This window comes from Pelecanus crispus, chromosome 3 (genome assembly GCF_030463565.1).
Source record: "Pelecanus crispus isolate bPelCri1 chromosome 3, bPelCri1.pri, whole genome shotgun sequence".
NCBI lineage: Eukaryota > Metazoa > Chordata > Aves > Pelecaniformes > Pelecanidae > Pelecanus > Pelecanus crispus.
In genome coordinates this window covers 73764970-73790168 of record NC_134645.1, presented here as the reverse complement: position 1 = coordinate 73790168, position 25199 = coordinate 73764970, and the positions used below count along the sequence as shown (strand labels likewise).

Below are 25199 nucleotides of genomic sequence, written 5' to 3'. Positions count from 1 at the left end.
GTCCTTTTCCCCACCACGGACAAAATTCCATTTACAGAAATGGTCTTTTTTTTTTTTTTCTTTTGTTCTGCCAAAAGGAAATAGAGGATTTTAGCGTTTTGAGGATTTCCATAGGGAAATTACAGAGAAGAATTTTTCTTGTGTTGTTTCTGATCCCAGTTGAAAAAACCTGAACAAAAAAGAGGGATCATGCCAAACTTCCTGTAAACCTTAGATCTCAGAGAAGTAAAGCCTTAGATAAAAGTTATATCTCAGAAAAGTGAAAAGGAGATGAGTGAATAAGAAAACTTTTATCACAGTCAAACAAACCAAATTCAAAACAAAATAAGGGTCTCCAAAACAAAGAGAAGAATCAAGCGAAAAAATGCCTCCCCCAATGTTTTCTGGGAAAAACACACTTTCTCTTGTTCACTTGTGTTAGGCTGACATTAAGAGAGTCCTTTTCTAGTCCCTTTCCTAGGAACACATAGTTGGGAAGTTCACTGAGTTTTAGTTGGCTAAAAACCAAAAGATGGAAAGATGCGAGGAGTCAGCTAGAGCAGATTAATTTCATTTGTGTTATTTCCTTTTACAGATACTTTCAAAAGATAGTTATGTACACAATGGGACAGTGCACTCGTATTAAAGCAAGTAAAATTTAGTATAATTTAATGTAATTTCTAAATAGGCACACATGCTCTTTGCTGTGTATGCAGTACGATAAAGATTTCTCTGGGGACTCACAATTTTGAGAACTTTTATGTTTGATGCCATCATGGGAGATTTTTAAAGGACATTACTTAAAAATATCTGCACAAACACTGAAGATTTAACTCCTTCTTTTGTTCCTGGAATATTTGCTTATCTGATATTTTTCTGGTATGTACATTGCTGTATATATTTAAGATACTCAGCTGCTGTATTAGGTGCTTTAGCTTCAAAAAAGAAAGATTATACTCAACAGGGCTTGGCAATATGTAATTATGTCTTCTTTTACAAGATCATTGACCTAAGAAAAGATTATGTGCATATATGTAAAACACATAATTACATATTGTAGGTGGCATCTTTGTAAACCCAAATTTAACAGAAAATTCTAGGACTGATTAATACCATGTTCCAAACTTACTCCCCAAACCACATAATTTGGGTATACAAAGTACTCAGAAGGCAGTAACTCTTCAAAGGTTGCTATTGCTCTTAACCAGAAACACCTCAAAGCCCTAGTGTGTGTTACTTTCTGCTTTCAAGATCCTTGAGTAATCCGCTTTCTGTAATACCCTTTATAGATTTAGGAGAAAACGTTACCCAGAGAGAGGGACAAGAGGAGTGTGTGGAAATCCCTTTTTTAGCTGATAATTTTGTAGAAGCTGTTATTTCAGTCCCTTGGAAAAATATAAGATGAAACTTTGGGTCTAGGCTTCTGGTGTCAGACTCAGGTTTTGGTACCGTTATGATTTTAGAAAAATACAATTTGCATAGATATGTTTGTACAGACATTTAATAAAATGCATAGATATTAAAGAACATTAGGAGACTACAGAAAAATTCAAATTTGCTTTTGGTGTGTTATATTCCCGTTTGTTCTGGCTGGTTGATGGTCTAGATGTACATAATCCTGCTCCAGAGGATGAGTTCAACTAACTGAGCTTTTGAGACTTTGCCAGCTTTACATACCCATGACTTCTGAGGATACGTTTGCACTCCTTTGATTTAGACTTTTGACAAGCAGTACAAAGGAAGAACGCTCAGAACTTCTCCATGCCCGTGGTCATTGCTCCTTTCCTAACCGAATCTCCCCTTAACATTCACAGGTACACACTGGTGGATATTTTGCGCGCCATACTTCTTTCTTTAGAAGCCATGATAGAAGACCCCGAGCTTCAAGTGAATGGATTTGTTTTGATTATAGACTGGAGCAACTTCACCTTCAAGCAGGCCTCCAAGCTCACACCAAGCATGCTTAGATTAGCCATAGAGGGCCTTCAGGTAACCTTCTTTTCTTTCTTTTCCTGATTCTCCTTAATTTTGCAGTTCATTACAAATCTAGGTGGCTAAAAAAACCCAAACAAAACAAAAATCCAAGAACTTCTGAATAGCAAGGTGATTAACACCTTAAGGTATGGGCAGACAGACAAGCTTCAGTCTCAAGCTAATGCATGAACTCAGCTCTAAGTGCAGTAACTCCTGGTGTTTAGGCTCCTTCTTTGCCGTAAATAAGAGGTAACTTTTCTGTCTTTATTCCAAAGTGGCTGGCTTCCTGTAAATTCAGACCATAGCTGCTGCAGCAACAAGTTAGAAGTAATCAGTTTATCTTGTCATTTTGCACAGGGCTAATGAAATATGGGTTGCTGCTGCCACGCCAGGTTGGTTTTTTTTCATTGATTCCACTGGAGACAGGCTCTACATCATTTATCCTGAAAAGTGCGGGGCACTGTGATTAGGCAGTTAGCTGGGACTATTTACTTACTGGAAGTTCAGCATGTGCTTGGCTCTTTTGCTGGGTCAGGATTAATTTGAGCAGCAGCTTCTGGAACTGAGTACACAATGATTTAAATTTCTTTCTGCTCATTTTAAATGCACTTTACATGGCACAGGCACATTGGAGGAAAGGATACTACATAACTCTTGGCTGTCTCCTATGATGTTTAATGCTTATTTAAATGAAAAACCAGAATCTGTAAAGTAGTTGTTTGCAAGCTTGAGTTGCTGTGTTAAAAATACCAGTAATTCACTCCTGTGGCAGTATGCCTTGGTTTTACAAGGACATATATTCCTTTTCTGTGATGTTTTTATGATTTATACATTTTTATTACTCATAAAACAAAATAACAGCTTTATCTTTGAACTTTCTTCACTTTGATATTGCTATTTTTGAAAAAACTTGTATAGCAGTAGTATGGAGTTTTGATCTAAATCTTGAAACGGCTTAACCGTATTCAGCCTGCTGTTGCACATGGAAGGGTAGTGACAGTCATGAGACAAAGATCTAAATTTTCATTTTGTTGTGTTTCTTTATGCAATGGTGTGATTCCATGGTCTTGAGAACTACATCAGAAGGCAGCAGTGAGATTTGTACTCTAATAGTGCTGCATTTCCTTTTATTGCTTTCAAAGTTGTTTTCTTTTTTGTGCTACTTTTCAAAGTTAGCCATTGTTTTCTTGTTTTTAACATTAATAAATACTTTAGTAGTTTTTGTTTTTAAATGGTGGTGTTTCTTCTTGGACATTAGTCAGAGACAGTTATTTTGAGGAGAGCTGCAGTGGATAGTTGCATCAGAACATATGATGGATGACCTACCAAACTTCAGGTAGGCTCTGAGACTCTGTGTTCTCCTGCCATCAACTGGTTCATTACTGAGCTGAGGTGAAGTCTGTTGGCTTAACTTACCCGTGCCCCCAGTTTTGTATGTTTGAATATCCCAAGTCTGATGGTGGCTAGAACCCAGGGCATCATTTTGTGCCCACTGTCTTCAGTCCTGTTCACTCCAAAAATGTAAAACTGGGCATGAAATGCTCCAGAAGAGGGAATGAGAAGGCACTGAAATGGCAAATGTGAGATAAAACTCTCCCAGTGCTCGAGGAATCTGTCCTAATCTGTGACAGGTATTGTTATCTGTAAGCAGCAACTTTTACAAGGCCTTTTACCACAAGTCTTTTGAAGAAATCAATTAGTTGGGCTCTCATAATACAGTGATTAATTTTCTGTGGAGAACCACTAAGGGAATGAGGGCTAACATTCCTATACTAGCAAAATTGGCTGACTCTCTAGTGATATTTTCCCAGTAGTTATACTACTTGGAGGGTTGTTTATATTTATTTTCTTTTTTTTTTCCCTCTTTTTCGTTTACTTAGACATTTTTCTATGTAAAGATATATTAGAATCAATGGAAGCGACTAAAGACAACTGAACTGAACATCTTGGAGGGAGAGCCTCACTTCAAAACCAGTTGCGATCAGGGAGGAAATAAGAGGAAAGCATGGCGGAAAGGTGGTACAGAGAGACCCTGGGCAAGGCACAGGTTTATTTGCACCTTCTTGCAAGATTTCATGCCTGAAATGTTACATTCCCTTACCCTCAACAGGGACTGTTTTTCTTTTATTTTGGACAAAATTGTGTAGCGGAAACATCATTCTGAATGATGTCAAAGTAAAAAGTGCTTAGTCAGGTGGTATGAAAAAGAACAAGAACAACTCACACACACTGTTTATTTATGATCTTTGTAAATACTCTCTATTTATTCAGAGAAATGGAATTTACTTTGGCTTATAAGATTTAACAGGGCTCAAGATGCTGAACTTTACCATTTGGGGAATTTAAATATTTATGTTACTTGGGTGGAAAGGGGCAGGGAAAGTGGGATTAGTGACCACTGAATTTGATGTTAACCAAATCCCTTTGCCTCCTGAATGAAATCTACTAAATTTGCATTATATTTGCTTAACTTCCATGGTGAGCAGAATATTCAATATGGTACATACCAAAGAGAGTTGATTAGAAGCTACGGCATTTATGGGCTCTTCTCAACGGCTTATTTTTTAGGAAAATGCTTTTGAAAGTAAGATAAGTAAATATATATAGTTTTCTACTGAAGACAAGTTCTGCTATACACTTGGTCTGCATAGTTATGTTAAATGGCAACATGAAAAGAATCATACCCCTGACTGACTTGTATACATTAGAAAAACCTCCTAGGTAGTTGTTTTCAGGAAAAGAGCCTTTTGGCCGTGGAATTTTTAATGTTCAAGGACAGTGATTATCTGTAAACTAACGTGAATTTCCAGCATATCCATCCCAACAGTGCTGTACCAACCAATTGGTGCAGTGTAGGTCAGTGCTGATTTTTAGATCAAATGGTTGTGCTAGCCAAGATGCGAAATCCTCCTGTGGCGGTTGCGGCACTTAGCTGGGACTCTTGATGCTCCCATCCTAGCTCATACACTGGTCTTGTGCTTTTGGAAAAAAGCAGCAATACTCTTCCCTCCCAATGCTGGTGGCTACAGCATTTATGTTGCTCCTCATCACTGAGAAGGAGGATTTGCACTTAGAGCCCCTATACCTTCCGTAGTGAAGTATAAGAACATAAGCAAATGCAACATGTAATACTCTATTTTCTGAGAAGGGTCTGTCTGGATTGGGTGCCTAGGAGTACCTAAGAGGTCAGAGCTGTGAAACCTGAACAGAAGGAAAACATTCTTTGAGAGGTGAGACTGAAACCCATGTCCTGACTTCAGCACATTGTGTTGGCTCTCCCCAGTGTATTCAGCATGCAGGTGTTTGTGAATCCCAGCCTTTAGGTGCCCACTTCTCCCTATTCATTGATTTCTGTAGCCAAGCACTGATTTTCAGCTTGTGAAGGAGCTCATGTTACTCAGCAGCTGGGTTCCTGAAACCAGGGAGTGTTACAGCATTGTGTGCTGCAACACCTCAGTGCCTTGAATAAGTCCCTTTCAAAAACTTTGAAAAAATTTGCAAAATTTTGCCTCTTTCACCAGCAAGGGGATACAATCTGTGTGCTTCAGCTACTTTTCCCATAGAAAGGAGAGCTCTTGAGAGCTCAGAAGAAAACCAGTCCTAAATTTCCATAGACAGTGATGAACTCTAAGCTCTTACCACACAAGAATCACACCTTGATGTTATGGTCTGATAAATAGTTCTATGAAAATATCATCTCAATACATAATGTTAGTCTAAAAAGCAGATTAAATGTTAGGAATTGTAAGGAAAGGAATGGAGAACAGGGAACATGGTGAAGCCACAGCAAAAATCTGTACCATCACTCCCATCTTGAATGTTGGGGACGCTTCTGATCTTCTGTCTCAGAAAGACTACTGTAGGACTGGAGAAGGGTGAAAAATCCCAAAAGGTATGGGCTGGTTTCTGTGTAAGGAACAACTAAGTTGGCTGGGATTCTTCTGCATGGAAGAAGAAAAACTGTGGAGGGAAACTACAGGTATTTATAAACCCATACCATCACAGGATATTTTGGGTTAGAAGAGACCTCAGGAGATCAGCAAGTTCAACCTCCTGCTTAAAGCAGGGTCCCTTATGAGGTCAGACCAGGATACAAACAAGGTCATGGGTGGCTGGAGAGAGTGGATAAGCTGCAGATATTCTTTGTTACCTCCATTTTAAGAAATGGGCATCATCAGATGACACTGGCAAGAGGCCTGGCTCTTTACGTGACATCGTGATTCTTTGTACAGTATCTGGGTGATCTGTGGAAGTCCTTGCCGTGGGAAATTGTGGGTGCTAAAAGTTTAGTTGTGTTCAGGGAAAATGTATAAGGTTATGGAAGAGAAACGAACTGAGGATTACTAAATATGTAAAAACCACATCAAAGTTCAGAATTCCTCGGGCTGCACATAGCTGGAGGTGAGGTGAATGCTGAGTGGAAATATCACATATGCTCTCTGTATTGTATCTGCTCTAGGCTTTCATTTTTGGCCTCTGTTAAGGACAGGGTATGGAGTTAGATGGATTTTTGGTGGGACATAATTAAATCAAGTGTATATTCCACCCCCCTTCCCCACCTTTTTAATAACCTTTCTTTCATTTTACTGCTCCTGGCACCTTCTGCCTGAACACTGAGCTGGTAACACTCGGGCAGAAAGAGGGAAGGGTTCTGGGTATGATTCTTTCCTTTGTGATAGTCCTTTTATAGCTACCTATATGGGCTTTTTATTAAGTATCAAGAAACAATTGTTTTCACAAAGCAGGTAAAAACAGTGTCAAAGACAAAAAAATACATTTGAAAATCATATTGAAAGCTGGGTTTTATTACTAACTCTGACAGACAGCTTTGGGGGTAATTATACATGAGCTTTGCAAAATGCAAAGTTGCGGGTATGCATAAGACACTTTAACTGATTAACTGATATTTAGGATTCTAAAACCTGGAACACTAAATCCTTCTTAAATACTTGATTTCTATTTAGCTCATAATGGTAGTTGCATACATGACAGATTTGTTTTGCATGTTGTCACTCCGGCAGGCAGTACCTCCAAATGCTTTGCAAAACTGCGTAGTTATTGGTCGCTGAATATTAATGCTTTTCCTCAAGATAAAAAGCTGGCAAAAAAGAGATGATACACATTTAAACTGGGAGCTGAACATATGTGGACAGTCAGCATTGTTGCAGGAGACAGAAGACTGTTGCTTTCGGGTTGAGGATGTTTACAGGAAAAGAGAGCAAGAGTGTTGTGGGGAACAAGGCAGGTCTTTCAATTGATTGTGACTTTTTTTTGTAATAAAGGAAGGCTTCATAAGCTAAAACAAACTCGTTACTGTGAACATGAAAGCAAAACAGAAAGAACACTAAGACAGCATGCTTGCAGCTACTATTGCTACCCAAACCATCTTTCAAACAGCTGTTCTTGTGAGTTTTAAGGACAATATCCCCAATCAGATTTGCTGCAGCAGTGTAAGGTGGAAGTAACAGAGATCAGAGCATGTACAGTCTGGTGATGAAAGGGATAGGAGGACTTCCTACTCCTATTTTCTTTAAGCATGAACTTCATCAGTATCTTTACATTGAATCTTATCTGAACATCATGGTTGGTCCACCTTTCTATTTAGATATCCACAGACAGTGCTTAAACTTTGCCACCTATTTCTGGACTACACCTATACAACCAGCAGGTTGCAATGTCAAGAATTCGTAAGTCAGGAACTGCAGAACTAAGGATGCCTCTGAAAACAGTATTTTGACTTCATATAATTACATGGTCACATGCTCTGTGCAGTGCATAAGACTTAATAATGAGCTTAAGGAACAGTTACTCAGTACTAGCAATGAGTATCAGTGAGCAGCAAACCACAAAAAAAGAGCTTTAAATGTCTTTGCATCCAAACTTAAAACCACAAAAAACACTCGTTCAGTGCTTGAGTCTTCCACCAGTTTTTGAGAATAAGGTCCTGACACTTCATGTAGTGCTTGGGAGGATATTAAAAAGTAGCTGGCTCAAGATTTTAATGGGAATATCTTTTGCTTTCAGGAGGGCTACTAGCTGCTTTCATTCAGTTTTTTTTTATCAAAGAATTAAGCAGTTTGTAAATGCTAGAGTCCCCTCAGCCCAGGACCCAGAGTGTGGAGGAATGCACTTGTAAACAGCACAATTTCATACCAGTTCAACTCATATTCTGTAGCAGCAGCAGAATGGGATATTTTTACTAAGAGCTTGTTATTTTACAAGAATTTGATCTCCTCTACTTGTAAAAAGACCATCAAAGAGGCTTGCCAGCAATTTACTTTGGAAACAGGGTGGACTGGAAGTGATTGTTAGTTCTAGCTCCTCACCTGCTGTCTGGATAGGCTTAACCTGCCAGGTGAGAACGGACTTGATGGCCGGGGCTGGAGTATAGTTGCTTACAGGCATGTCTGTATAGACAGCTGTTATTCAGTGTGGTCCCAGCTGTTAACCTGTTATCTGAAGACAGAATAATTAATTTTCTTGCCAGATTCTTTTATGATGCTCATCAATAAAAAAATCATTGAATGCCTCTCAAATGGTAATTTATTTATTCTCACAAACACACTTTTAAGATGAGGGGATACTATAATATCTTCTTTTTTTTTCATCCAAGAGCTATTCCACTGAAAGATTGCTGTTAAAAATGTCTGTTAAGTTGGGGTGCCCACTGTGACAAGCCATGGTCTGATTTTCAGTCAGCTTTTATATGTTCAGAGTCCAGCTGCCATGTATTTTTGATCAGGAGGATTCAAGACTTCTAAAGTCTTGATCCTGAACCTCCAAGCCAGGAGTCTGAATTCTAGCATGGCCTAATTTCAGAGCTCCTCATTAGATGCTCTTTGAATGCATGTAATGCCACATGGGCTGCTGTCTCTTTGAAACAAATGGTAAGAAGCAGTAAACTGAACTCCCCTTTCACCCCCAGAAACTCTGCCGTGTGACATCTCACTGAAAAATGCAAGGATGCTTAATGGAGTTAAATATCCACCACCCAAACACTGCCACTGGAGCTAGTGGAGTAACTGTCTGCAGTAGGTTGTCATCCTCCGTGTGAACCCACACAAGAAAGAGAGTGGGCACTTTGCCACTGTTTTGCAGATATTTGCTGTAAGCAAGGTGTGATTAGTTTTGGGGATCTTGGCTTTCATTCAGGTGCTTTGATCTAACTGGCATAGACTCTTCTGCCCATTCCTCCTGTCCTTTTCCCTCTGAGCAGCCTTTGCCCCAGTCCTACCGCTTCCCCGGTTCCTCATCCCACTCCTGTTGACATTGCCTTACTTTGTACTTTACTAATCTGTTTTTTTTGTCTCAGTGTCCTGATGTCATAGAATCGTTTAGGTTGGAAAAGACCTTTAAGATCATCCACTCCAACCATTAACCTAACATTACAAAGTCCACACTAAAACAATTAAGGGTAGACTAGACTAACCCATGTCCCCAAGTGCCACGTCTACCCGTTTTTTGAACGCTTCCAGGGATGGTGACTCCACCACCTCTCTGGGCAGCCTGTTCTAATGCTTGGCTACCCTTTTTGTGAAGAAATTTTTCCTAATATCCAACCTAAACCTCCCCTGGCGCAGCTTGAGCCCATTGCCTCTCGTCATGCTCCAAAACCTCAGTCACCGTGGGTGATTGCAAGGCATGTTAAGTTCATCTTAGGCTGCTTAGGAGATCTCAGCCTTTTGTGGTCTCACTGTCCAAATGCCCTCCACATTTGTCATCTAATCAGCTTCAAATCTCCCAACTTCAAATCTCCTCTTAACCGGCGTTCCCATTGCTCTTCATACCACTCTGGAAAGCGGCACCAGAGACTGAGTCCTGGTCTGTTCACATATCAAGTGAGTCCTCTAGCCACGAGGCTATTAAGGAAACATTCCTCAGACTGGAGCTGGTCTGCTTAGTATATACGACTCAGTGCTTATGGGGCTGGGCAGGAGATGTTGGGAGCTTCTGGGGTTGTAGTGGAATGACATGGTATGATCCGGGAAAAGAAGATTTTTTTTGTATCTGAAGTTTTCTTCTACTTCAACAAAGTCACCATGGTTAGTGTAGAAGCCACTGAAAATGCTCATAGTTGACATTTTTCCATCAATTCTGTCAACAGAGAAAAACATCCAATTAAAATTATTGCAGCTTGAGAGAAAGAAAATAGAAGAGATACTTCTTGTACGTGCAGACTGCCTATTTCATGAGCTTTTTCTAAATGCTACCACTTGTCAGTTTTCTTTCTTTTTATTGGGAAACTGAATCTATCTGTATTAAATAAAGATGTCGACTAAATTGCCCTGATTAAGCTGAAAAACTAGTATTATGCTAAGGTGAGTGGCACCAGCATGAGAAAAGAAGGGCTTGTAGCACAAACTTGGTGTAGGGAGTTAACTCTTGGCACTTGATTGACTTCCTGTTGTCTCTGGTAGGCCACAGGCCAACAACTATATGGTTATGACCATTCCTCAGCTTCAAAATATATAATTATTTTTAGAAGTGATTTTTCTCAGTCAAGGTCTAAATATTTCTCTTTTCTTCAGTATCTTAAGGCCATGAAGGGAATAAATAGTGTTCCTCCTCGTAAGGTCACTTAGAACTAAAACTAATTTGTTCTAAATCGTAATGTCAGAGACAGAAGACGTGTTTTAAGATCATAGTTCACCTTCCTACTAAGACAAGATTATCTCATGCATTATATTTTCTCGTACTTCACACAGTTTAATTTAAAGTCTTGAAGGCAGGCCTGGCAATTCTTTGGAAACCTTTTTATGACTGCTTGCTCTTCAGATTTCCCCTCAGCATTAATCCTAATTTTTCTATTTCAAGATGTCACCTCCTATAAAACCCTTTACTATTTCACCACGTGCTGTTGGGTCCAAAGCAGGAATTGTTGTGTGGCTCTCAGTAACCCAAATAAAGGAATTGTTTGATGGAGTATCTATCTGTAACAGCAATGATCTGGAATCAGGACCTGGAGACTTTTCCTGTCTTGTTTGCCACTGGAGATGGTGAGAGGTGAAAATCAGTGGGATCTTCTTTATTTGGGGAGCTTAAATTTACTTTTTTTGATATTGCCCAAACTGCCTGTGTTATCAATCTGTTTTATATACACATCTTTCAGGTTTACCTCATAAGGATATGCTGGATCATTTTTGGAATTATTTTCTGAAATCAGTCTAACCTTTGTTTTCTGTGATGCTCATAAATCCTCTGTGATCTTATCAGGCCGTCTGCAGTTGGCTTTATCTTATTATCTTCAGTACATACCACCTTTGCACATAATCCCTGCGATACCAGCTAAGCCTTCAGTACCCATTCTCCAAAATGTACAGTGTAATTTTTCGTGATTTTTGTTTGTATTCCTCAGCAAGAGTTCAGCTCCTATGACAATTATTTTTTATGAATCCAATTTGACTTTGGTTATAAGCAAAATTTTGACTTTGGTTATAAGTGATTGCCATGCAGGAAAAACACTGCTGTGATATTTCACTAATGTTGAAAAACAAACATGGGAAACTTCCTTAGGGGGAAGCACCATAAAAATGTGAAATTGTATGGCTGGTGATGGTTTCTCTCATCTCATGTTTCATAATCGTAAAAAAATTAAGGCAATTCAATTCTCTCATGTTTTAATAGGCATAACTATGTTTAAGTAAGTGCCACTCTGGTGATTTAAAGTAGTTCAGGAGCTCAAAGTTTTTATTTGTAATACACAAAGAAAATTATATTTCTTAAGGAAAAATTAAGTACAAACTCTTTCTAAAACATCATACTCCAACTTGAATAATGTATTTTTTTTTCAAAAAAACCCACCCAAAACCCCAGGCAAAATACATTTCTCCAGTAATTTCCTGCATATTTTGCAAAGATCAGAATAAGTTATTAAAAAAATGTCTAAGTTTTTATTATGTGGACTAGGAAAATAGTGCTTATAGTCTTTTCCAGTGTCTTTTGTAATAAAAAGGAATGACCACTAATGTTTTGTCTATACGTAATGAATATCCAAACATGGATGTGGTCTGAAATCTGAGGTGGCTGCACATATAATCCTATTGATGGAAATTTGGCTGTACATTCAATCAAAAAAACCTGAATGTAACTCCAGCACCTGACACTGAGAAAATCTCGTGTCAGCATCTCACCCATAAGAGTTCTGGCTGTGTCAGGGTGCTTGCTGTTTCTCGTGGGTTACATTTTATGTTGTCCCTCACAGTATAGGCTTGAGTTCTGACTGTAAAATGTGCATTCAGCCCCCTTATTTCATGAGGACTGACTCCAATGCCACTGGAAAATGCAGCCTTTAATCAGTGTATTTTCAAATGTAATTGTTAATTTCTTGCTCTTTTAAGTTGGTTCTTAAGAATCTGTTACATGTGTTAGAATCATTTTGGGGAGGGCTTTCTGTCTGAGAAGAACTGGATTTCAACCCTTTGTACTTCCCCCACTGAAAACATTTTCTGGAAGGAGAAAGTGGTTCTGCTGTAATTCAGGAGAGGACTTCCCTAAAGGTGTTTAAACTGCAGTTGTCATTAATTCTTACCTGATTGCACTGAATGTGCCTTATTACCCACAAAATCTTCCAAGTTTGTTGGGAGGTGCCTTCATCCTGCCCTAAGCTATTTGACTGCAAGTATCATTTAGAGCACTGCATCTTCTGGCTGAAAGCCACCATGCTAAGTATGAAGGATCCAGGATAAATCATCAAGTACTGGTAGTTCTCCAGCACTCTTCTCACAAATTCTTTGCGAGGTACAGCCAGTCCTCTGAGGTCTGCAATGGATCCTTCAGACCTTCATACCAAAAAACCCCATAGATCATGCTCCAGACACCAGTGGGTGCATATAGAAACAGTGGATACATTCAGCATTCAAGTGTAGTAATTAAAAACCCAGCCTTTGCAGTAGGGACTTTCAACCTACAGGAGTCTATGGTGAAAATGTAGCTTCATTTTGGGAGGAAGATGGAAGAGATTTTGAAGGGTAGTGCTTAACAGAGGAGAAAAGAGGACAGGAAGGATGTTAGGAGAAGACAGCATAGTTATGAAAGGATAGGGAAGGGTGTAGGGCAGAGTGGAGGCCTAAAAGCTGCTCTTCAGATTGGATTTTGAAACGTTTCAAAGTAGGCAATTCCATTTTCTATTTTATGGCTGTTTCCAATCTCATTGAGTAAATTGTCATTTCTAAAACAAATTTTTAAAAGCTATACTGCCATACCATTACAAACTAAAGATTAACATTTTTGAAGTCGTAGCTGACATACACCTGCAATAATTAGCCTATATCATACCACCAAATATTATCAGTCCCCTCTAGTTTTAGTTGGTAAGCACACCACCATTACATGGTGACTTTGACAGACCAAATGTGTCTTGCAACTGTGTTCCTCCTCAAATACTTACTCCACTTTCCAGAAGAATTATATGGGTTAGCTGCATACCTCCAGCAACATATTTCCATTATGAGGGGATGCAGTTAAATAGTTCTGACTGATGAGGGATTATATATCAGCGAGGAACTGGCTGAGCCCCTTAAACACTTATTTTCCCATCCTTTACCTTTGGGGGTTTTAGAGATGCAGAATTGCAAGCAAGTTTTGACTATGTTTTGGGCGTTAGCTGAGCTCCATGGGGTCATGCTTTTCAAAGCTTTTTGTTAGGAATATTGAGCAATTGGTTTTCACTGGAAAACCTGAGGGCCTCTTCATACTATTGCTATCAGTATGATCCAAATCTGTTCTCCTTCAGAAATTCAGCAGGGGTGCAATTTAATGAGACCAGTGAAAGGAATCTGACCGCTCTATTTATAGCACACTAATTGATCATGGTAGCCATGATAGGAGGAAGCTTCAGAGAAAATCAATACAGTATCAAATGAAAGTAACACTCAAGCCTTTAAAGAGAGCTGCATGGAAAGCCAATTAAGAATGAATCCATTTGACAATCCATGGGAATAGGTTGGACCATGCGTGTTCTTACTTTAAGTTGTAGGAATGAAATTACACTGAGCAGCATCTTACTTGCAAGGTGAGCCTTATTATATGTTTTCTTCTTCATTCTGTTGATATTCTGTCCCATTAAATCTTCTTGATGAATTGTTTTACTTTCATATGGCAACTGTAAACATCTTCTTTTAAGGGCTCCCCTTTGACAACATTATGCTGTTTTGGTAATGAATTCTGATGTCCCTCCCTGAGGATGGCAGCTACACGGTGTAGCAGAACTGCACAGCCTCTTGGCTGTGTGTCCAGGACTTGGGCACAGTCCCAGGTCTCAGGGCTTGCACTTAAATGCAGGGAGAAGGTGGTCCGTCTACCTCCATTCTCATTCCTGTCACTCAAATATTTGTATTCATAGTAGATACACAAAGCATAACTATTTGTACTCATTGCTAGTGTTTCTTAAAGCTGTGTAATGGATCCTTGCTTCCTCTAACTGCATTTTTCCCTTGTGATATCTGCTAAAGTCCTAAACAAACCCCCATGCTCCATCCCTAAGAATTCTGGTTTTGTGGCAGGTATTCTCCTTTACCTGGTGTATCTCCATGCCATGGGGCTGCCTTTCAGTACGCTGCTTTAGGGTTGCTGTAGGAGGATGGAGCAAGCAACAAACTAGCATAAAGGCATTTCAGCAGTAACTTGCCTCAGAAAGAGCCAAAAGGGGAACACACATACACTGGTGACTTTAAATGTGCTTTTTGTTCTTGTGTTTGTACACACACAAAACTTTTACCTCTTCTAAAAAAGATGGCAAACGCAACGAGGAGGAGAATCACTACTTGTGCCTTACATGCACAGCTGTCCAAGCTAGTAACACGTGTCTCCTCTCCTTCAATGCTTAAATGTGCTTGCAATTAAATGGATAAAAACCTTGTTTCATTTTATGGCATGTGGGATACAGCGCTTAGGTTCCTTTTCTGAGGAAGAATGCACATTTTTTTTTTCAGTAGGATAATCAAAGGCATGGCATCATGAAGTAGCTGCATGAATAATTCTGTTTTTCTGCTGCTGAATGGGAAAGGAGTAAATAATCTGTACCTTCCATGAACAGTTAATTTCTGTGGGCTAAATTTATATAACACCAATAGCTACCAAATGGTGCTACATTTTCTGCTCATTCAGTTTTGAGCATATGTAGTGGTGTGGAGTTGTGGCTTAATTAGCTAGATGAATAATGTCAGAAATATTGTCAATTATCAATATGGTCTTCATCTTTCTTTAAGCCCCAACTGGGAATCCAGTTCCCAATGACATCAGCAGTTGCCGTGGTGAACTTTCATAAGCTAGTTTTTAATCTTTCATTAAATCACAGGCTAGGAAAGCAGACGTGAGGACTGAGATGAAAGAAACATGCATTTGCAGCACTGATGTCTTCTCTAAAAAAAAAAAAAAAGGCAGGCATGCCTCTGTGTTTTTGGGAAAAAAGATAATTTGCTGCATTGGTGAGCACACTCTCACAGCCACGTAGATCATCTAAGCAACACCATAAAAGAAGAATTTGCAGCGTGTAGACAGAAGTGAGATGTGTGGGGCTTGAGAGAGGTCAAAATCAAATATGACACTAGGGCCTGAATATGATGAATGGCTCAGCCCTGTTATGCGCAGTGTTTGAGAATGGAGGTAAGGGTGGCAAGTTTAGCAGCTACATTGGACTTTAGCTGGACATTTTTCAGAGCAACAGGCTGTGATTTTGAGTGATTGTACTTAACTGGGGGGCTGGAGAAGAGACGTCTCCATGTGAGCTACCAGCAGAGAGATGATGTTTGAACTCACACTCAGGCTGACACAGGGGGAGAAGAGAAAGGGACTGAGGGCAGAGTACTTTGGGGTCCATGCGAAGCAGGGTGGATTAGGAGGGTCTTTTGAGAAACCACTCCGAGTTGGGAGGGCAAATGGAAGCTGGGTTGTGACTGACAAGCCCCTGGTACACTGAGCTGAGAGTGGAAGAGTAGAAGTATCTGCATCACTATTCAGGGACATAAAGGTGCCATCTAAAGCTTTCATTGTGGAACAACCCCCCAGAATAGCAGTTTGGGTCAATATGTAACTGTCTCATTTTGTGCTATTTTGTCTAATAAGAGAAAATTCTTCTTCCCCACGAACCTTAATGTGCTTATGTCGTTACAGCATTGTGGCTCTAAGAATACCATCACTGTAGCTCTTATTGGCACAGGTCTTCTCAGCAGTTCATGTCTGCCCACATCTTGGTCTACCAATGCAAAGCTCTGTCCCCTATTTCCTTGTCCTAAATCAGTCCTGATGTTGAGCCAGTGCTTCCCTGTGTCTCTTCACTCTGTGGTGTGGCTACTTTTTGGGAAAAGAAGTACAATTGCAATTTCATATTTGTTTTCCTACACTAGAAATGGGAAAGCCATAATTTTACACTTTGGAAATGGAAAAGATTTTAAAGAGGCAGCAGGGAACAGAGCTGCAACTGCTTTGTTTTATTTTGCAAATACATTAATTGAAAAAACCCCCAGCAAATAGAAAAGCAGAATCTGGAGGTTTTGGGTTTTTTTATGGATTTTAAAGTTGGGATTGATTTCCTTTAAAGTCATGAAGCCCTGCTCACAAAGCTTTTGTGCTTTCCCTGAGGCTTTTCCTTCCTGGAAAGGTTTTTTGACAATTTTAACTTGGTCAAAAGTAGTACATTAAGCTGTAATTTATGTTGCCAAGCATTATTTCCCAAGGCCCTGCCTTGTCACATGTAGGAGCACACTGGTGAAACTGCAGAATAGAATTATCTTTGCCCAGGTTGCAAAAGGAGAAATTGTCTCTGAGAGCACTCTGTCTTGTTTTCCTACCAGCAGCAAGTTCACACTTATGTCCTTGAAAAATACCATTTGCATGGATGACAGACTGTCACAGGGCTGGGACATAGGTTATTGCTGTGAGATGGAGCCTTTTGGAGTTCTTCTGAGTCACTGGCACCATCTGTCCCTCTTCCTGTGGTGAGGCTGGAAGGAGCGAGTGGAGCCCTGGCATGCCATTCGGCTTTTTATTTGGCATTCCCGAGCTTGCATCAGTTGCGTGCTCATGGGGCGGTTGGTTTAGGATACGTGTTTTGTTCCATGTTCTGCAGTGAACCCCGGGCATAATCTGCTTTGATTCATATATTGTATTGCAGGTTTTGCTGCAAAGCAGACGGTTTCAAAATTATTGTTTTTGTTGTTAGTGCGTCACGTTGGGCTAGGTGTTGCTTGCTTCTCATCCCTCCTTGTTCAGAAGCTTGATTTTCTATTGAACACATAATAAAAACTGAAAGGGGATTCAGTCAGAGTCAGTCAGGATTCACATAGACAGCAATTCTGGTCACCCAAATAGTGTCAGTCTGGTTTCCTTCTCTGCTTTTACTGGTGGAAGATGCGTTCCTGTCCTTTCTCTCTTGGGTATGATCCTTTCAACATGGATTGAAATTCACAGCCCTGGACTCATCAAACTCAAATTGATCAGAAAAGCCCAACCCTTAAAATGAATAATTTTTTTGGCAATAAAAAGCATGGCAGTAGACTAGTAAAGATAAAGGGGTCAGGTTCCACACAACATTGTGTGTGGTAAGACATGGTAAGTGTTGGTCTTGCAGTGGAAACCATGGTATTAGAGGACAACAGGACTTTACAGATAATCTCAAGGATGTGAGTTTACTAGCCGAGTGCTTTGTGGAGATGGCTGCAACACTATAGAAAATAAAAACTGAGAGAATTTGAGCTTCGTGCTGTTAGTGAGCTTTCAGCGAAGTAGTATGACGAGTGAGACTTGGCTGTGGAAGACAGAACAAGTGGAGAGACGTGCATTTTGGCACAGTGATGGCAGTGAAACACACATAGGTAAAGGGAGTTCTCCAGGGATGATGTTCAGTAGGAAGAGAAGAGGGAAAAAGGGCTAAGTCTTTGGGATGGTGAAAAGAGACCTACAGCATTGAAACCTGGGGAGGACAGCTTGCATGGAATGGGGAGACTGGGGAGGACACAGAGAAAATGGGTAGTGCAGCAACTGAGGGCGTCCTGTTTCTTCAGCATTAACAGTAAAATAGAGACGGGATGAACAGTGAGTTATTTTACAGTGGAACGTACTGTTATGCGTTTATATGCTAAAGAAAAGAAGGAGGGGTGAAAATAGGAGCTGTCACCACAAGAAAACATCATCAGGAGTACAATTAGACGAGTTGGTGCTGAAAAGTCAAATCTCCGGATTGTTTCCCAGGTAACAGGTGAGCTGTTGGGGGCAGGCAAGGTCCAGGCTGTCGAGTGGGACTCAGGTGTAGAGGTTCATGTTTGTGTGTGCCATTTGTTTTGCCCTCATTTTCAGAGTCCTAAACCAGATCTCATTTCCCTTAGTATTACATAACAGTGAGTCAAACCCAGCTTTTAAACATCTTTAATTAGTTTTAACAATCACATTTCTAGTTAACTCATTTAAGGTAATGAACACTGGTCTCCATCCTTGCAGAAAAGGCTCAAAGGTTACCTGCAGTGAGTGTGCAGGTGCCTTTCACCAAAACTGATCCAAGCCTCTGCCACCTTTTTCCATCCTCTTGAGCTACACAAGATGCTCCAGTACAGGAGGTCTGAATTTTCCTGTCCATAATGCCAGTGTCTTTCTCTGTCTGACATCTATCTTTATGCTTTCTCTTCCCCTATGCCCATCTGTGAGCTCTGGTGCAGCCTCCTGCACTCCTGAAGCCCTGCAGCTTCGTAGAGCTGGCAGCGGTCGCCTGTCCACGGAAATCACCGGAGTTGGTGTCAATTTGATGTGGATTTAAACAAAGCTAGGCATGCCAGGTTGCACAGAGAGTTACTTGCTTGAATTTCAGAATTTGGGTTTTGAGTTTGATTGTTGCTTCAGGCATTATTTCAGATCCCACATCTGAAGAAAAAAATATCTTCTCTACCTGGCTGGGAGCCATGTCCTGGGCAACACAGTATGATCTTCACTGGGAATACTTTTTATCTGCTGCAATGGTAGATGATGCTCTTACTTGTCCACGTGCTTTGATAGTAAATAGCATCTGTAATTTTTACTGCTTTGTGTAATACTGAAAAATGCACCCCAGTATGATAGATATGGATCAGGGAAGAATCATATTTTATGTGGACTATATAAAACTATATACAGCCTTCTAATCATGCCACAATGCTTTTATTTTATAAACTTGGTGCTCTAGTGGAATGCACATTGCAAGCTTTTTGCATTGATACTGGGTTATATTAATCTGTCACCACTTGTTTAACAATAGCACTTCAGGAAAGATAATTTAATTTTTTGTGAATGCATCTACACCTGTATTTACTTTTGTGTCAAAAAACACAATGAGGGAGAGCTTTATTCCAAAAAATAAAATACTTGTAAATTGATTTTTCTTCTGTGAAATACAAAACCATGAAAAGGTCTTGATCACATTATTTATTTACTCCAAATTCAGCTTCTCTGTTAGCCTAGCTCCTATTCCCATTGGGGCTGTGCTATTCATGATAGGGGATAAATTGTTTTTATTATTATGCTTATGAAGCCTCTTATACAGAAAAAGCATTCAGTAGATACTCAATAGTGGAGAACTGTTTCCAGACAGGTAGGTTGTTTTGAAAAAGGAGAATCTCACGGCCCGGATGAGTTACCCTTTAAGACCACCAGAAATAACTATTGGTGTCAACATCTACAGCCCTACATGTAGTTTATTATTAACTTTGGATTTGTTAATTGTGTAATCAGTCTGGGCCTGATTCTCACCTGATGCAGAGTCCAGATCCTCAGAAGCAGCTAGTTACGTTGCTGTAGCTGAGGTCCTCCAAAACCCCCGCATATTCTCACCAGATCTGCTGGCCAATAAGCACTGGTGTTCCTCACTTGCCGCTGATGTTCAGAGCTGGGCTCTTTTGGCTCCCTCACTTTCCCCAAGTACCAATTTCATTATTGGTCCCAGTCTTTTAAGGTTGAAACTTTTGAGTTACCTACTGGGTTAATGGGAATATGGACAGAACTTACTTACTTACTTAACACTTACCTTAAATATACAGTACATTGCTCAGACTTGTAGGAAAGGAACTGGGATGCGAAGACCTGATGGATAAGAGAGTAATAATTATAAAGCATTTTGCTTGGAGAATTGTTTGTACCTTGCGGCCATTTCTAGTCTGCATTTCAACTATACAGAATGTGGACAACAGAAGTTTAAGCCACAGACAAAACGAAGAGAAGCGTTTGTGTGATACTAATTTTCTTAAAAAAAAGGTATTCAGTAGAGGTCACTACAGTGGGTGGGAACAGCTCCCAGGACTCCCTAATATATATTTACACAATAGACCTCATAGTGCTTGAGTAGCCACTCTGTTTAATTAGTAGTATTTAAAAGGTTTAATCTGTGTAATCAATAGAATTTAAAAGGTCTATAGCTTACATTTGAAAGTGAATATGTTTGCTCTGTATGAGACATAATAATTTTAAATTACTTCATATTTTCATGGGTTTCTTGCTGTTTGATAACGGGCAGCTGCCAGTGGAGAATGTCTCTAAGAGAGTGTAACTATGTCTGTACTAATTAAACTAGACATACCCAGGGCTGCTCTCTACTGCTGGAATGGCTACGTCCTGGCTATTAAAGTTTTGTTATCCTAAACAGATAGCTACATCCAAAGAGTGTTTTGGGAATATGCCTGATTTGTGCTACTTTCCAAATTGTTTGGGAGAGTGCTAGGTGGCTTTGACTTGCTCTAACAGTTTCACAGTATAGATAATTGAGTTTCTCCTATATAAGTGCTTCAGTGTACTGTTAAATGCCTGGTGTAGATGTTGCTTGGGTTTTGTAAAACATTATTTTGCATATCTTGGTATTTCCCCCGGTACATTTTAATAGGGCAAGACCTGTCTCCATAGGCACCGATTGTAGAGTACACCTGATGCAGTCAAACTAGTGCAAGTCCCAAGTGAGCTCAAGTGAGCTGTATATGAAGAGCATTGCGTTGGAGATCTTTGCACTCAGCCTTGCAGGCTGGTGGGGCAGGACCAGAATGAGCTGAGCAGACCCACTTGCTATTAACTTTTATGGATCTTTTCAATGTTAAGTAGTGATGACACAATCACATCTTGCATCAAATAAATTGTCATGTCTGGTGTTTTTCAATGCTTGGTGACACTTTGAGGCAGCTGAATGCTGCAGTAAAAATGCTGGAGTCAGCTGAAAGTATGGAGACATTTTAGATAGGTGGAATGAGATTACTTGAGTTGTTATTTGACCAAGACATTGGGGTTAATACTACTTCTACAGTGGTGCCATGGGACTTTATACAACCAGAAGTGACCGAGACCTCAGTTGCCTTTTTTCTGCTGAAAGCTGGCAGCTCCAGCGAGCACACCAAGCCTGTTCAATTGTGCTGGAGCTTTGGGGCAGAGTTGAGTCCAAAGCAGAGGAACCAGTTACTGAAGTGCCAATCACCGTTGTGCAGCACTGTGGCTGCCACCTGGAGATTAACCTGCATGGCCTCGCTTTGCAGGTGAGGTCTGTCACAGTCACAGAACTGGGTGATGAAGTTTCCAGCTGTGTAACAGCTCAAAATAACAAAGCAATCTCTTTGAATACTGAGGATGTCTTGGGACACATGGATAGTGCTTGCCTGTAGTTTATTTCATCATGTAACTCTCCACATCAGATCTGCATGAAATTCAATTTCTAATCCTGGCATAAGCTTGCATTTTGTATGATCACGGCAAGTAACAGAGTGGAATCTGTTAGTATAGCATTCATGCGCACACAAACAAGGGCATTGTAGTTCTTTTAAAAATTTAAGCAGAAACATTATAATTTTTGACACTACAGCCTTTCTAAGAAGAGTTACAAATTTTCCATCAAGACTAAATGAAAATGTTTACGTAAAGTCTCTCTCTTCTAGAGATTTTTTCTTTCCGTAGACAAATATCAAATGGGTCAAAACCGAAATGTTTCAGTTTGGGAAGGCTGCCAGTATTGAGTGGAACATTCAGACACCTCATGTCCCCATTTACCTCTAGGCTGTATCTGTTCCTGTCTCCAGGAGATACTACTGTGCATTTTGGAAAAATATTTTAACCAAATAACGTTGTCTTTTGAAGGAAATGGAAGCTTAGAGCACTCAAACTACAGCTCCTAGGGCAGTAGTAATAGCTAGCAAGCATTTTGAGATAATTTTCCCCCTTTTTTTTTACATCTACTTTCCTCCCCTCCATCCTCTATTTCAGTGAACTCAAATTCTAAGGTTGCTTTTGCCTTTTGTATACTGGCAGATTTAGCTGCTGCATTCTTATCACAAAGCACTTAAATATTCATGCTGATTTTAATTTTAGTGCTGAAAGGCTGTAGTGGATATGATGATGCAGGAATTTGGGTTCAGAAAATGGAAGACTTTTCAACGCTTTGGCTATGTATGAAGATTTATCAGCTAGGCTCCAAAACAAACAAAGCTGACTGGAGTACTGCTTTAAATTATCCGTTTCAGTAAATACACAGCCAGGATCTTTAAATGGCTAAGCATACAGCTGGTGTCTGATATCTAGAATGCGGCTCGAAATGTTGTTCATTCAGAATGAGAACAGGTATTATAGATCTATAGTACTACAATGTACACATATATACGCATCAGCAGATTTTTTTGCCTGAATTGCCAAAAAGAAGGGTAACAATGCAACATATTAAAGGTGATCTCATGGTTATTCCAACTGGGAGTTATTACATTTAAGGGAATTTAAATGAATTATCTGCGCATTTCTTATTTCCCTGTGTGCTGGCAGTAGGCAGCCTGTCTCTCCATTGCTGGCATTTGGCTGATTAATTGGCCCCTTGCTTGATCTGTTTTCCTTTTTTTTCTGTATAGCTTATTCTAGTGCTTTCCCTTTTTAATATGGTAACATCAAATTTGCTCAAGGTCTGTGAACTAATGTGGATTAAAAGTCAAGCAGCAGCAGCTCTAATGCATAATTGATCTACCAGTAGGACACAAAAAAATTATTTTGGTTCCTAGATAGGAATTGCCTTCTTTTTTTGTCCTACACTGATAGTCTGAGCTCTTCAATCTATTTTAAATTAAAGTGAATGGGCTACTGGAAACTGACAAATTATCCATGGTAATAAATTATTTAAGAGATTAATTTGATGTTTGAGGTGTAATGATTTTTATACACAGACGCAGACACACACTCTATTTGACACATTATTTTTTGATTTTGATGTGGTTCTGTTCATTGGCAGCTGCAAATACCTTATGTCTAGCAAATGTTGTACACTTCGGGTCTGTATTTGTCTCTTGCTGTGACCCCACACCTGTTAGTACCTAACAGAAGATTTTGCTTGTTTAAAGTATTTTTGTGAATGGACAGGCTGGAAAAGGCCACGTCTACTTGCATTAACATTGGCTCTGATTTTGCTTCAGCTTGTCATACATTGCTTTTCTTAGTTGCTGAGGAATGACTCTTGACTGCTCAGTTAAGCAGGGTAGAAGCTTGTTTAAGGTTTAATGTTTAACGATATTCTCACTGAAGTGAGGAGTTCTGTATTTTCAGGCTCCTTTTGAGGTACACATGGTGGTCACAGCAGGGGCATTTGCAGCTGTAGCATGAATGACAAGTGGATGACGGATGCACGGTTGTGTGACTAATAGCATATATGTGCTGGATGGCATGGCATGATGCAGTGTATGGTGCTAATGGATGGGAACCAAGTGACAGCTAACAGGGTGTATCTCTCTTCCATTAAGTCCATTCAGGCATACCATATGTCATCGTCCCTGTACTGGGGATTTAATTCTCCTGTTAGCATCAACCACTTACATGGGAGTGACAGTAATATAAGAAAGCAGAAAATTTAAGCCATGCCGTAGAATAGGGCTGCAAATCAGAAGGTGGCCAGGTCGGAAAAGTAGAAAGGAAGGAGAGGGAAGTAGGATCTTTTTGTGCACATTCTTAAGCTGTCTGTAAAAAATAGGTTACACTGTTTTAGTATACTGCATTGGACTTAAGATGCTACAATTTCAAAAAAGTTTTAACAGTAGAGCAATAATGATTTTACAAACTTCAGTTACAAACATTTGAAGATATTACATATGCAACAGCAATATCTTTTGTTAAACAATGCTATATTTAGAAAAAGGCATACTTTCAGATGCAACCGCCATTTATTAGGTAGGTAGAGCTAAGAGCGTAGCAGTAAACAGTCTCAAAATGGAAATTTAACTTCTTTCCTAGAGGTCTTATTAATGAATGGAGTTAATCTGAGTGTTGCAGGCTTTCCCTGCTCTGTGAGCTGCCTGCATTGCCCTCTGTGACATTTCTGAAAAGCTGGGCTCGCAGGTGGGTGTTGAGCCAGAACAGGAGGAGCAGCTCGTTCCCAGCCTTTGGAAACTAAGCCTGTTTGGTGTTGTGCAGACAGCTTGGCAGTGGCTATGTTTTGTAAATCCTGGTTCAGAGAGTGTGATGCATGAAGCTTCAGGGTTTTCAAGTAAGGTAAGCCTTTGTTTAGGTGAAGTAAGCTGTGCACATTTTGGGCAGTCACTTGTGATGAAAAGATGAGTGTTCTCAAGCAAGCCAAGCAGCTTGAGTGCATTACATAGGGTAAATATTAACATCTACCTGCAAATCAGTTTTTTATTTAGTTTGAAAAGTCTGCCATCACATTGGTTGCTTTGGGTGATGATGAACTTCAAAAATAGCACAGCTTTGGGAAGTGAAGTGTTTTTAGAAAATATCAGCTAAAAAGACCTCATGTAACCTCAGTGATTTTAAATTTTTCATCAGTGTCTGACTTGTTCAGAACTGTGCACTCTTACATGGTTCCCTTATGTTCAGAAGGACCCTCCTGTGTTTTGATTTGCGACCATTGCTTCTGGTCCTGCCACTGGGCACCACTGAAAAGAGCCTGGCTCTGGCTTCTTATACCCTCCCTTCAGGTATTTATATGCATTGATAAGATCTCCCTGAGTTTTCTCTCCATCATGCTGGACATTCCCAGCTCTCTCATCCTCTGCTTATAGGAGAGATGCTCTAATCCCTTAGTCATCTTCAAGGCCCTTTGCTGGACTCACTCCAGTATGTCCCTGTCTGCTTTGTACTGGGGAGCTCAGCACTGGACCCAGCACTCTGGATGGTTTTGGAGTTCAGTTCTTTTTCTCTGTGGGTATCCATGTAATGTGGAATGAGGCTACTGTTATTTTCTCTTGCTGAGAAAAGAGTCACATGGGTTCCACTTTTATCTTAGCAAGAAGAGATCTGCATTTCTGATTTTGATCTTCCAACTCCTTGGATAT

General features: G+C 39.9%; 1 protein-coding gene across 1 annotated transcript in view; it reads left to right on the top strand.

The window, feature by feature from the left end:
• CLVS2 (clavesin 2) overlaps nt 1-25199 on the top strand; it is a 51265-nt gene that overhangs the window by 8369 nt on the left and 17697 nt on the right. Inside the window, exon 2 of the mRNA XM_009492956.2 lies at nt 1794-1968. Coding sequence (XP_009491231.2) covers nt 1794-1968 — 175 coding nt within the window. The remainder of the gene's footprint in view (nt 1-1793; nt 1969-25199) is intronic.